Source organism: Triturus cristatus, chromosome 9, assembly GCF_964204655.1.
Source record: "Triturus cristatus chromosome 9, aTriCri1.1, whole genome shotgun sequence".
In the NCBI taxonomy this organism is placed as follows: Eukaryota; Metazoa; Chordata; class Amphibia; order Caudata; family Salamandridae; genus Triturus; species Triturus cristatus.
In genome coordinates, this window is record NC_140592.1 from 514867317 (window position 1) to 514880834 (window position 13518).

At 44.3% G+C, this 13518-nt stretch overlaps 1 protein-coding gene across 1 annotated transcript in view; it reads right to left on the reverse strand.

Annotated features, from left to right (window-relative positions):
• ACTN3 (actinin alpha 3) overlaps positions 1-13518 on the reverse strand; it is a 196626-nt gene that overhangs the window by 4155 nt on the left and 178953 nt on the right. The window contains exons 17-20 of the mRNA XM_085625497.1: positions 11695-11874; positions 2354-2500; positions 1267-1332; positions 991-1149 (exon numbers count right to left, since the gene is read on the reverse strand). Coding sequence (XP_085481623.1) covers positions 991-1149; positions 1267-1332; positions 2354-2500; positions 11695-11874 — 552 coding nt within the window. The remainder of the gene's footprint in view (positions 1-990; positions 1150-1266; positions 1333-2353; positions 2501-11694; positions 11875-13518) is intronic.

The window sequence follows — 13518 nt, forward strand, 5'->3', positions numbered from 1 at the left end:
ACCTTTTATAAACCTAGGGCCAGATTAAGAATAGCTCATGCACTGCTGTACAACATGGCTCTGTGCTGCGTTGTGTGAATGGGAGACAGCTGAAATGCGCCATATTTACAAAGATTTGGCTCTCTTTCTGTGCTGGTGGATGTGTGGCCCTGCTCCAGAATTAGCCAGGAGCTCCGGGGCCAGAGTATAGTCCTGAGAGGGCACCCTGCAGCTCGGGCCCCGGCCAACACCACAGGGGCTGCGGGAGCTAGTGTTACCCCACTGCTGTGGGCCTTATCTATCAGGTTTTGCGTCACCCTTGCACCACACAAAGGGGCACAAGGGCGATGTGAGCGATGCAAAACCTAACTGAGATTTACCAAGCCACTCAAGGCCACCTGGCCTGCATGAATAGATAAATCTGGAGTAACGGAAGGCAGCGCAAATCACTGCAATGCGTTACTGTGCCCCAGGGAAGCTTTCCATAATTGCAGCATGTGTGTTCCAATGCATCCACCCATGGATTTAGGCGCATTCCCAGATTTACTATTAGTGGGAATTTGCTAAAATTTGAATTTGAAATTTGTTAAAATGCTACGCCTCCCCAGGTGAAGCATAACGAGGAAAAATATCTTTATTTCTCCTCGTTTTTTTCCTCTTTCCACATGTGCTGCATTCTGCAGCACACATAGAAAGAGGAATATGCCTCTGAGGATTGTTTTTGTGCATAAAAACAATTCTGCCTACAACCCAGGCACCCTTGCACCATGATGCAAAGAGACCTGCTTTGGCGCTAGGCAGCCAAATTTGCACCAGTGCTAGGGAATGCACCGTATAATGTTAAATACGGCTCATTCCTGTCCTGTCCTTTTCACGCAACGTAAAGCAGCAAGGTTGATTGCTGAGTTGTGCTGCATAAAAAAATGATAAATAAGTGCCCACGTATCTAAGGTTGACTTCCTTTTAAAAAGTGTTTAAAGCACCAAATGTTTGCAGGCTGCTAACACTTACCTTGTCTGATGCCAGAATCTTGAAGGAGGCCATGACCTGTTCAGCGGTGTCTGTCTCGGCTGTCTCCCGGGTCATGAAGTCGATGAAGGCCTGGAAGGTTACCACACCAGTGTTGTTGGGATCCACAAGTGTCATGATGCGTGCAAATTCAACCTCTCCCTAGGGAATGAATTGAACCAAATCTAACTTATTGAACACCGTCAGGAAAGTCTTGCAATCAGTCATACTGGAAGCAGTTTTTAGAACTGAGAAATGTAGCAAGACATCTGAACCTACCAAGTCGTAGCCCATGGAAATGAGGCAAGCACGGAAGTCATCTGGGTCCATCATTCCATTTCTCTTCTGTGGGAGTCACAAAAAAAGATAATGAGACAAAGATTGCAAAACAAGCCAAAGTCCTTGCACTTTTTACTTTCTATCTTCTGTTTCAACTGCTACTTTTCATTATTGCCAATGCAGCTTACCAGATGAACAGATATAGAAATCAAAGTCTATACATCTTTATGGCAAGTCAAGAGGTACTTTCACTATGCTTTTTTGAGGCGTTCGAATGGATTGATACCCAGAGCATTAGTACACATAAGCCTCAAAGATCTTGAAGGAATAAGAAAAGAGGTAACTCATAAGCATCTCTAAAATTACACCTTTCAGGTTAAACAGAGAACTTAAGTGTGACTAAATATGCAAAGCTTAAACAGTTAAGGAGAACTGTGGACCATGTAGAAATTAATTATGGAATCCCTTGTGGGCCTCTCGCTGCCTAGGATAATCTGCCTTTCATACAGATAGTGACTCCAGCATTGATAACTCAGTGGATCAAGTTCAGATGAGAAATTGAGGAGTCCATGTAATTCAGGATTGGTTAGGTTGGCTTTCAAGTTTTCAGGTCAGAGATCTAATGTGGTCTGATTGGTCATCCTCTTATAATCTCCCTTTAATAGTAAATGCAGTCATGATACACAGTGAACCCATTGTTGGGGGGAGTTACAGAATTGTGTTTGAATATGAAATGGTTATGATTTTAATAAGTGAAGGTGTGAAAATAGATACATGCATGACTACATTGGTCTATTCCTTGCGAAAGATAGCGGTGCTGTAAAGACCTCTCTATTCACCTTTTACCCCAATGTCAAATTGCTATACTTGTGACCCTGGTAAGGCAGTAATTCTTGATCTCTTTTGGCAAATCTCTGAACAGCCCTTCTCCACCTACTTTACATATGATAGATGGTACACAATCTGTTGTCTCAATATAATCTGGATCTATATGAAATTTCTACAAAGTAGAGTTTTTTTCAATGTAGTAGCCTCATTTCTTCTGCTTACCATGTTGAGCAATGTGTTTGGCATTCACCCGTCTTACCCTGTCAAAGTGGTTAAAGGAAGCACGGAACTCATTCATCTGTTCCTGGCTAATGCCCTTGGCATCACGGGTCAGGATCTGGTTCTCCACCTCGTTGATGGTTCTAGCGATAGTGGTAAGCAGCTGCTCCCAGCCGACACGGATGTGCTAATGAAAAAGGAAAAGGTTAATGCAGAGTCGTGGCACTGGAATAAAACTGTTTTGTCAAAAGGTGCATTGGCCCTACAGAAAAATACTAATAGGAAAGGTGACCCAAAATAGGACAGAAATAAAACAACCAAGAAGTAAAATGGTCTATCTCTTCCAAGGTAGAGGAGCATGAGTAGATTGCCTACATTTCCAAATGACAGAGAATTAACATTAGTCACACACCTTGGTAGAGTTTAATAAAAGATCGACCAAGTCATGTACAATTCACACTAACACACAACACAAAGACTTTGCAGCCACCCCACTGCACAGCCGCACACTAAAATGAAGACGCACTCCACGTCGAATAACAACTTTACAAACCCCTACCATGGTAGACACACCACTACATCCCAATGCCCTTACATGTCATGCATACAAAAGGACTTCAATGTCCTTCCACAGAACATTTACCACAATTATGTGACTACCATCATGCTACTTGTACCCTACACTGACCGTAGGCCTTACAGGCACCACATTGACTTCACAGCCCTCTCACTGAACAAATACACTACAATGACTTCAATCTGTAAGCACTGCATGCACATACACAAACGCAGCATATGAAAGGAAATTGAATTACTGCACAACAGTTGTTGTGCTGTTTTGAAACTAATATTCATTGTACATAATGTACATTTATCCACTATCTAGTGGTTGGGGCTGGACAAAAACAAGTTAAATATAATTATTTTGGGTGTCAACAATAAATGTTATCTGTATGATACATAATGACATTAATCATAAGCTCATAAACTAATATCTCAGTGCATGACCACCATCTTCTTTTTTTTCTCCATTTAACAGGAATGAGGGAGGATAACATCTTGAATGTGCATAGTTACATTTTAATCTGTATACTCGGAACTTACATATTACTATGCAGTACTTTTCTTCATCAGTGAGCGAGGAGAGTGTATAGAATCTAGAATAGTGAGCAAAAATGTTCCTCTTCCAGGATGAGCCTATTCTAGATTCTCATGCTATGTGTTAACTGCGTAAATGTCCTGCACCTAGGGTGGTGCGCATAAAGTGTTCTTGCCCCCTGTTGCATAAAATATTTTTACAGAAAGTACATATGGATGAACATTTAGCTGCTTTACATGTCAGTCAGTGTTAAATTTCCGATAGAGTCTAGAAAGACACATGTTGTTCTGGTAGTGTGTGCTCTTGGTGCAATTCTCTGTGGCTTTTCAGCTACACAGTAACATAAGTGAATTGTCTCAATGATCCATCTTGAAATTGTGCCCTTTGTTGTCGATATAATATCTGTAGCACATTTGCCACAAAGAAACTGCTGACTTTGGTGTTTAGTTTTTGCATTCTCCATATAATACATCATTACCCTTCTGACATCCTTAGCATATTATGTTCTATCTCATGTAGATGGTTAGTTTCGGAAAATGTTGGTTTTTAAATGACTTGGCATGTGTGGAAAAATTAACTGACCTTGTGTATAAACTTTGGGTGAATAAACATATCTGCCTTTCCATGATGTACAGCTGTACAGAACAGTTGGACCATTAGGACTTGGTCCCAAGGGATGCTTACCATCAAGACATATTTATCATGTGGCTTTGTACTTCTGGTTTGGAGCCTGAACTTCTAAATGATGCAAACCATCTAATGATAGATTCTGTGCTGAACTGACAACTAGTTGTATCTGTGCAAATTAACAAGCAACTGAAGCAGCTGAACATCAATTGTTACACTGCATGTAATTACTTCGCAGTAGATTACTTCAACGTACCCATTCCTGAAACCTAAACACCTCTTTACTATCCCTTAATATGGCCCCTCCTTGAACCCTAAAACCCATTTAACGCTACCCAGCCCTGAACCCTAACAAATACTTACTACAACTAATAAACTAAAATTACATACTGTTAAAAAAATACACACACACATATATATATATATATATATATATATATATATATTTATATATATTGCATACACACACATAAACCTAATGTTATGTCACTTAAAAACATTATAAAAAATACGTGATAAAAAATACAATGATGTAAAGACAATGAAAACAACCTTCGATGTACTTACCTGTGATTAAAAACCCGGATGTACTTATCTGAAATGTAATGATTATGATCTAAAGGTAGCACACCAAAGCAGGTCATGCTGATTAGTTTCTCGACTGCACAATTAATGTGGTCCTTTCTTATAATCCTCATTGAGATATTATAGGATCACCTCAATATCCACTCACTTCTGGTGTCCAAACCTTGAAAGTAGCATTGTGGATTTTGAAAAGCGCCACACAAACAAGTTACTTACCTTCGGTAATGCTCTTTCTGGCAGAGACTCTCTTTAGCTGCAGATTCCTCTCCTTTTGAACACTCTCGGCATCAGACTGGATCTGGAAACTTATCAGCAGTACCTTTGCGTGCCAGTAGGTGGCTCTGCATTGCTGTTCAGCTCTGGATATAATGACAAGCAGGGCCGATAAAGGCGCCATTCCTGATTGCATCAGTTACTTTTGAGACTGTCCGTACCCCCAGATGCAGAACCCCAAAAGCAAATTGAGGAAACCAGTGTGCAGATACCTAGACTTGGGATCTTAACAGAGGGAGTCCGATCACAGAACGTGGAGGACGGGAAGGTCGGTAAGGAATCTGCAGCTAGACAGAGTCTCTCCTAGAAGGAGGATTACGAAAGTAAGTAACTTGTTCTTATGATAGAGACTTCTAGCCACAGATTTGTCACCATTTGAATAGATACCAAAGCCGTACCTATTTGGAGGTGGGTCTGTGAATGAACTCAGACCAGAAAGTCATGCAGGACAGAGTAGACAAAGAGCACTTCTTGAGAAACCAGACTATCCAGACAATAGTGCTTTATGAACATATGGAGGGACACACATGTAGCTGCCTAGCAGATGTCTAGAACAGAGACTCTGCATGCTAGCGCAGTGGTAGCAGCTTTGGCCTTGGTAAAATGAGCACACAGTCCTCCTAGTGGATGCTTTTTAGCCAATGTGTAAATGTGTAAGAGATCTTAATGAAGAGTATGAACCAGCATATGGTCCTCCTTCAGACATTGGAGGGACGGTGGAAGGTGGGGAAGTACAGAAAGGAGGGGTATGGCATAGCCCTTCTGGACTATATGAAGGACTCACCTGCCTGATGTAAAGACCTGCCAACCCGGCAATAATCATGGTGGCCTGCCTTCTACTCAGTGGCTGAGCTACAGTAAGGACACCCTACAGGAGTTTGGCAGATAGTACTGAGCGGGGGGGGGGGGGGGGCAGCCCATAGATCTTGTCCGCAGGGTGGGTGGCTGTTAAACTGTTGGGCGCTGTGGTTGGATTGGATGGTGATATGGCTTACCTCTGCCAAAGCGCAAAAGGAGCAGTAGGTCTGATGTAGTTAGTGCGGTAGGCAGATAGGCCTAGGGAGCAGGCTGTGGCCCTGCTCTCCTTGAACCACTCGAGAGCAGAGTCTGCCTTAGTCCCGAACAGGTGGGAACCATCCAACAGCATGTACATGTGGGACGACTGGACGCCACTTGAGAAACTGGTGGACCGCAACTAAGAGTGGGGGTGAATGGCAACTCTGATTGGCAATCACCCACCAGATGTAATCAGTGGTATCCAAGCCACAACAAATTGTGAACTTGGCTGCATATTGACCGTCCTCTTTGGCCTGGGCTAGGACAGGTCAGAGGTCTTAATGAAGAGCCTGATCCAGCAGGAAAGATGGTCCTCCTTCAGACATTGGAGGGACGGTGCAAGGTGCTGTGGTACAGAAAGGAAGGATATTACATAGCCCTTCCGGACTATATGCAGGACTCACCTGCCTGATGTAATGGCCTGCCAACTCAGCAAGAGTCACGGGATCCAGCCTCCTACCCAGTGGCTGAGCTCCAGCAAGGACCCCCTATAAGGGTTTGGCAGATGGGACAGAGCGGGGGCTGGGCAGCCCATAGACCTTGGCCGCAGGGTGGGTGGCTCCGAAACCGCTGCGCATCATGCTGCGGTTGGATTGAGTGGTGATATGGGGTACCTCTGCCAAAGCGCGAAAGGAGTAGTAGGTCTGATAAGGTTGGTGAGGTGGGCAGATAGGCCTATGTAGCAGGCCGTGGCCCTGCTCTCCATGAACCACTCGAGAGCAAAGTCTGCCTGGTGGGAACCATCCAACAGCATGTACATGTGGGACGACTGGACGCCACCTGAGAAACTGGTGGGCCACAACTAAGAGTGGGTGCGAATGGCAACGCTGAGTGCCAATCACCCACCAGATGGAATAAGTGGTATCCAAGCCACAACAAATTGTGAACTTGGCTACGTCCTGACCGTCATCTTTGGCCTGGGCAAGGACAGGTCAGAGGTCTTTTGGGACATCTGGAAGGACCTGTGCCACAGAGTTTCAAAGGGTATGGGAATAGTGTCCAAGGAGACAGCTGGCATTTACAAAACAGAGAGCCAGGCTGGTGGAAGAAAACAATTGCTTACCAAACATCTCCACTTGCTTCAATTACCTATCAAGGGGAGTGGTCAGAAAAGAGTTGGGGTTACTCTTGCTGGTGCACCACTACATTTTTGGGGGAGTGTTGCTGAGAAAGTAATGCAGTGTTGCCTGGGGTAGGGCAAAGACCTCTCCCTATTGCATTGTTGACTGGGGGAGCAGAGCAAGGTTTGGCCCACACAGAGTATCTGTCAGTGCCTCATTAAATGGCAGAAAAGGCTCAGGAGATGTTTGCCCCGACTGTAGGATGTCCGTTAGCACATTAGTTTTAACCAACATGGTGGGTAGCAGTAGGGCAAGGAATTCAGCTTCCCAACACACCACCATGCTGTAGGAGGGGGATTCTTCAGTTGCTAGGCCAGTGGGTAAGAGAATACCTGATTCAGGGGAGATACTGAGGCCACTGGCATCCTGCAAGACACTGCACCAGTTGTCATCATGATAGTGCTGAGCAAACTCATCACCTGCTTTATAATTGTTGTCTGAGTCCATGCCGAAAGGGGAGTGTAAGGTGTGTGTTCTCCCTTGTGGAGGAAGCAAATCTAGTGGGGGAAGTGGCGCCTTGACAGCAGGTGGAAGTGGCTTGGCAGGAATCACATGGACAGTGGCACCAGAATAGGAGCCGGAGGAGACGGGATGGGCTTGGAAGGTACCACTGGCACAGAAGGTCAATCTGCTGGAGGTACTCCAGAGAGGAGGCATCTTGTTTCTGTGGGACCTAAAGGCATGTCAGAGGGAGTCGGCACAGATCTAAGGTATTGCCTCGCTGAACTCTTCGATCTTTTGGGAGTGTCGGATGGCCCCAGAAACTCAGGTTGTGCTGTGATCGGTTTTGAGGTCGACGGCCTCCGGGAGCGAGATTGAGAGCCATGGTGCTGCCCCCCGCACCTTCTCAGGTGAATGCGAGTAGAAAGAGGGGGCGAGTCCCACTTTGATTTTTTATGCTTCTTTTTGGAATTACCTGATGATTTAGATCTCAATGAAGACTAGCCTCTGAAAAGGCTTTGTTGACTTCTAGAGGGAGAACGGGACTGTGCTTTTCAACTTGGACCATGACTTATACTGGTCTTGTTGTGGGGTTTTCTTATGTTCAGCAATGTAGAGTTTTGCCTCACGGTCCAGGGTGGCCCTCCAGTTCATTGATGCTCAGTCGTTGCAGGCCTTAGATTTGTGACACCACCCTTGGCACCACAGGCACACCTGATGGGAATCTTTCACAGACATTTGTTTGCAACAGTATTTACAGGTCTTGACACCTGTCATTTTTGGGGGTGGCATTCCCTTGCATATTTTGACAAATCATTGGAGGCACATGTCTTTAAGAGTCAAAAAAGAGAGCTCTGGATCTGCGTCAGGGTGCACGGAAAGAAAGGAACTGATGTCAGAGTGCAGCAGTGGCGACAAGAGACAAACGGCGTCAGTAAACAGTTGCACAGTGTTACCTACCGGCACGCAGAGGTATTGCTGAAAAGTTTACGGATCCAGTCTGATGCCTGGGAAATATTCGAAAGGACAGGAAAGAGGGGCTAGAAGTCTCTAACAGACGTTTGCAGTAGCAGCCTCAATTTTAGTTCCCATGTCAGCCAGCCTTTTGCTTGTTTTATTTGGCACAAACCTCTAGCAAATGCAAGACTAACTGATCTATCCCTTGCAGTAGCTAAGACAAAAGAATAATGTGCTGCATGCAATCTTGTCTGCTGGTCATGTAGTGAGGATCTATATTTCCTTTCTGTTCTTAGCGTTATACACTGTGTTGTTTTTGGCATTTGGAATATGTCTGGTGAACGACAGTGGTAGGAAGAAATTACCCCTTTTAAAGTGGGCTTAGCATTTCTAAAAGGAAACATAATTCCTCTCATGTTTTACATTAGACTGCCATTTTTTCTCTCTCTCTTTAAGACCTACATGATATGTTGAAATATCCTGAAGCATAGTCGAACAGGAAAAGTAAGTCACTAGCTCAAGCTCAGGCGATTCAGTGCAATATTCCTCCATTAGTCCCCTGCACATTAGCCTCATCTTCTGGAATATTTGGAATTACTTTGCAGCTTTATATAGCGCAAACTCAGCCCAAGGAGTTTACATAAGCACCAGTTACCATACACAAGGCCAAATTAATTAATTTTGGTATGGGTAGATTAAGTGATTTGGCCAGAATCACAGGATGTAGGCCTCGAGGACTCTAGGACTCGAACCTCATCTGCAGTTTTGGTATCCTCTTCCTGTGTAAGATGTTTTGATTGTATCAGAATCAGAGTGTGACTCTCAACAGCCTCTGGTTCCTTCCTAGATCTCATTAACTTGGATATTTAGGGCCCGATTCCGATGTCATTCGGAAGGCCTCCAAATCAAATTTGGCTTGCCTGGATTAGATTAGTAGCCCTTGTTTCCAACCGAATCGTACATAGGTCCGAAAGACCGAGTATGATGCGAAGATCGCGTACGAGTTGAACAAATTGTTTCCGGGATCCAAACCTGTCTGTACAACTCGTGATAGCCGAATCGTGCTGCTCAATGGAGCCGAATTCCGACCGAGCGAGTGTGAAGCACCATTGGGAGAGCCGCTTCGCCTCAGTCTCCGCGAGATGAAACGGCTGTCGGAATCGGAATTTGGGGGTCCGTAGCAGGTTCCCCTTCACCCGGGACCCTCCAAATGTCACAGGGGTGTGCCCATGGGTACCCCTGAGCCAGGCATGTACAGTATGGTGGGCACCATGGGGTGCCCGCTACAAGGTGTACGCTTTACCCCACTCACCCCTTTTTGCTATGGGAGCCTGTGTACGTGTCTGTACACAGGCTCTCATAGAGTTCAATAGGAGTCTGAGCGAACCGAGTCCGTAAGCATACACTGCATCTTACTCGCTCGTTCAGATTCCCGGAGCACGTCTCGCTCGGAGAGCCCTCCGGATCCGAGTCGTACAGAGGGCTTTCCTAGCGAGATCCGAAACGGGCCCTTAGTGACTATAAAGCTCCTTCAAAAGATTTTTTTAATTTGAGGGAAAGATATCTTTTTTGATGCCCATTGGTTTTGAAATATTTTCGCTGTTGAATATCTTGGTGACCATAACGATCTCAAGTCCTGTTGTCAAAAGTGGCGAATTTTCAGGGTTGAAATTATTTTGACCTCACTTCGAGATTTACCTTCTTTCTGTGGAGTAGAATTGATGCTGCTTCATTTGCCTTCTCAGAAATTATATCTAGGGTGTGTCTCTTCAAAGAAGTGCTCTTTTCTATTGCCTGCTTGGAAGTTCAATGTAATCGTTCCTTGAGCACACCAATCATATAGGACACTAAATATGTTTAGAAGATTTAAGCTCCAATATTTTAATCTCAAAAATTCTTTCTGTTGGCAAATTTTAAAGAGCGTCAAAATCACTTTAATAACAAATATTACAGGGTCAGGAACTTCTACTTCTCAGAGCTAGAAAAGTGTTGCCCCTATGCTAAATCAGTATACTCGACATCTGAACAGTTATTGTCGGAGTTCAAACACATATCCTGATAAGCAGTCTGTGACTCCGGTGCTCACTGGATTTCAATCTGCTGTGTCGTTTAGTAGAACACAAGCCCTAATATTTTTCTTTAGACGTTTTCAGTGATTACGATTTTAAACCGCACAATCCCAATCATAAGTACTGTTGTGCTCCCAATGGATATAAATGACTCTATGGGCAGGCCCTAAAAACATCCCTCTTTCTGAGTCATTAAACAGGTCCTGATTTTCAGATCATTCTCCCAGTGTTGTAGCAGTGCTGATATCTTCTTCCAGTGACTCTAAAACGCTTTCCAGACTGTCTTTGTTAAAAAATATATTAATAAAATAAATAAAAATATATAAATAAATAAAATATATTTTTATTTCCACTCCCAATGTGGAGATTGTTTTTTATCCCAATGGCGGAAAATAGAATCTAAAGATGGTGGACAAGTAGTGGGACATTGTGGGCTTGCGATCAACATCATCATGAATCCTGTTGACTCTGCCTAAGAGTGACATACGACATAAGAGATTACATTTTTGACAAGTGTCATCTGGACCAAAACAGTTGGCGGAATATTGCACGTCATATAAATATAGAATAGGTTCATGCCGCAAGAAACACACAACTACACCTCAATGACTTCATTGCTCTTCTACCGCATACGCAACTACCAGAATTATGTAACTAGCTTCCCACTGCTTACCTATTTAAATGCACGCACACACACCCCAACCACAAACACACACACTCGCTACTCAGCCTTTCCACGGGACAAATGCACATCACAATGATGTAACTAGCCAAGCACACTTCAATAACTTCACGGCTCTGCCACTCTATGGATACGCACCAAAAGAACAGCCCGCTCATGCAGACACACCAAACAGCACCTGCATGGTGCTCCTGCTGCTTAGAAACACACACACTCATGCAAACATCCACGTACAAACACGCAGAGCATCGAACAGATAATGCCGTTTACTTGAACGACATTGTCTCTGAAGAAGGATAATCAGTGGAACGTTGTGCAAATAACTGATACTAAAAATACAGCAACCAAAGCCTAAGGGTGCGTTAAGTAACACTTTTGGCGTGTGTGTGAGGTTGGCTGATTTACCAGTGGAGACAAATACCTGCCCAATCATCATTTTCTACTTCCTGCACAGTCCTTCACATAGCTCACCTCCATACTGTAGCTAGTATGCTTGTTGTCAAAGATCAAGGACTCCTGGATGAGCTGATGGTCTCCCTCCAATTTGTCAATGTTGGATTTGTAGTTGATGATGTTCTGTTCATACTGCTTAAGGTGGTTCATTTGATCTTCCAGGGACCCACTTATGTCCACAGAGATGTGGCCAATTTCCTTAAAATAGAGGAGACAGTCAACGCGCAAGTTAGTATGCACACCAGTGCAGCAATTTCCTTTGAGGAACGTTACATTTCTTTACGTTAACTTTGGATCACACTGTGTTATAGACATATTTAACACTAACACTCCTAAGTCACATAATGTCCTATAGTTCCTCGTTCTACCAGTATCAGTAGCACCTGTTTGCTCTGTTGCAAGTACCTATTCTATTTAAAATGTGGTCACTGTCCCATCAAGGAGGACAGAGAAGGGGCATTCACAGGGAGGATGGGACTGGCGCTACAGCTGTAGTGTGTATCTCTGCTTCTGGTTCTCCAATTCCAGCCCGCCCTGTTGGTTGTAGTACATCGGGAATGGACGTGGAGAGATACCGCAAGAAGCCGCTTTGAGCCGGCGGGCCTGGGTGGTAATGTGGGGGCTATGTAGCTTTCCCACCATATTAGACTCTACTATTATGTTTTTATGTCAAATAACTTGCTTATATTGATAGTATTGGATTTTTTATGGATTTGTCTTTCATGATTTTAAATCGAAATAAAGACTTGATGATGATGATGACTCTTCTATCTGCAGGCGCACAGCATTTGACTAGAAGGCTGTGACTCTGGATATACTGCACGGCATTAAAGATGGACTAAAGCTCTCATGCTATCCTCATATGACCTGCAAGGTTGGTGATACTACATTTTACTGTGGGAGGAGAGAGGATTTGCTTTCCTGGTGGGCCGAAAAAAGTTTGAGGATAGCCATCTTTTTGCACTGCTGCCTTGAGACCATTACTGGCCTGCTGCTGCTTCTCTGCTCCCCTGTTTCCTGGTTTAGTAGGGGCTGGCTTGCTATGGCTAGCCTGGGTTGCAAGAATAATTAAACACCTGAAGGAAAATGACAGCAAAAAATCATGGCTGAGAGAAAAAACAGGAGCAGATGGAAAAGTATGTGAAGTGGTCCAACCTTCGGATTACGGGTATTCCAGAGCACAGTGAAGATGCTGGCAAATGTATAAAATGAGTGGTAAATTTGATACAACCTTGTGTAATCCCAGTATTTGTACAGGATCTAGTAATTACACGGGCCTACTGTGTTCCTGCTCACATGGGTGATCAGGCCAAGTACCCCCGTACTATGTTAGTGAACTTTGCCGATCACAGAATTAAAGAAAGGATTCTGACTAAGGCTAAAAAGGAGAAGGCCTTTAGGTCTTCAGATAATTGTGAATCAGTGAGGGGTGCAGGGGGAAGGCTTCAATTATTCAATTTTCTGAACTTAAAATGCTGCACAAGGGTTGCTTTAGAATATTTGACATTGTGAAAGAAGCCAGTAAGTTTCTAGAGTCATTGCTTTAATAGTGGCACGCAGCTTGCTTGAGGCTTATTTCGGAGTATTTCTGGGGTACTGAGTTAGAAAGTTGTGTGGGCCTAATCTTGCTATTCAGTTTTTTCCAATGTCTATGGCCGATACGAGAATACTGAGGGAAGGGGCTGGAGGGGAGCAGCCGTAGGCCTCGGCACTGTGTCAGGGTGCCAATATCCCCAAGGGTGAAGGTTGGGTTGCATGCAGGGAGTGGGTGGAAAGGCGGGACACCCACTATGACATAAAGAGGGTGGGAAAGAGGGGTTGGTGGAGGTTGGGGTCAGAAGG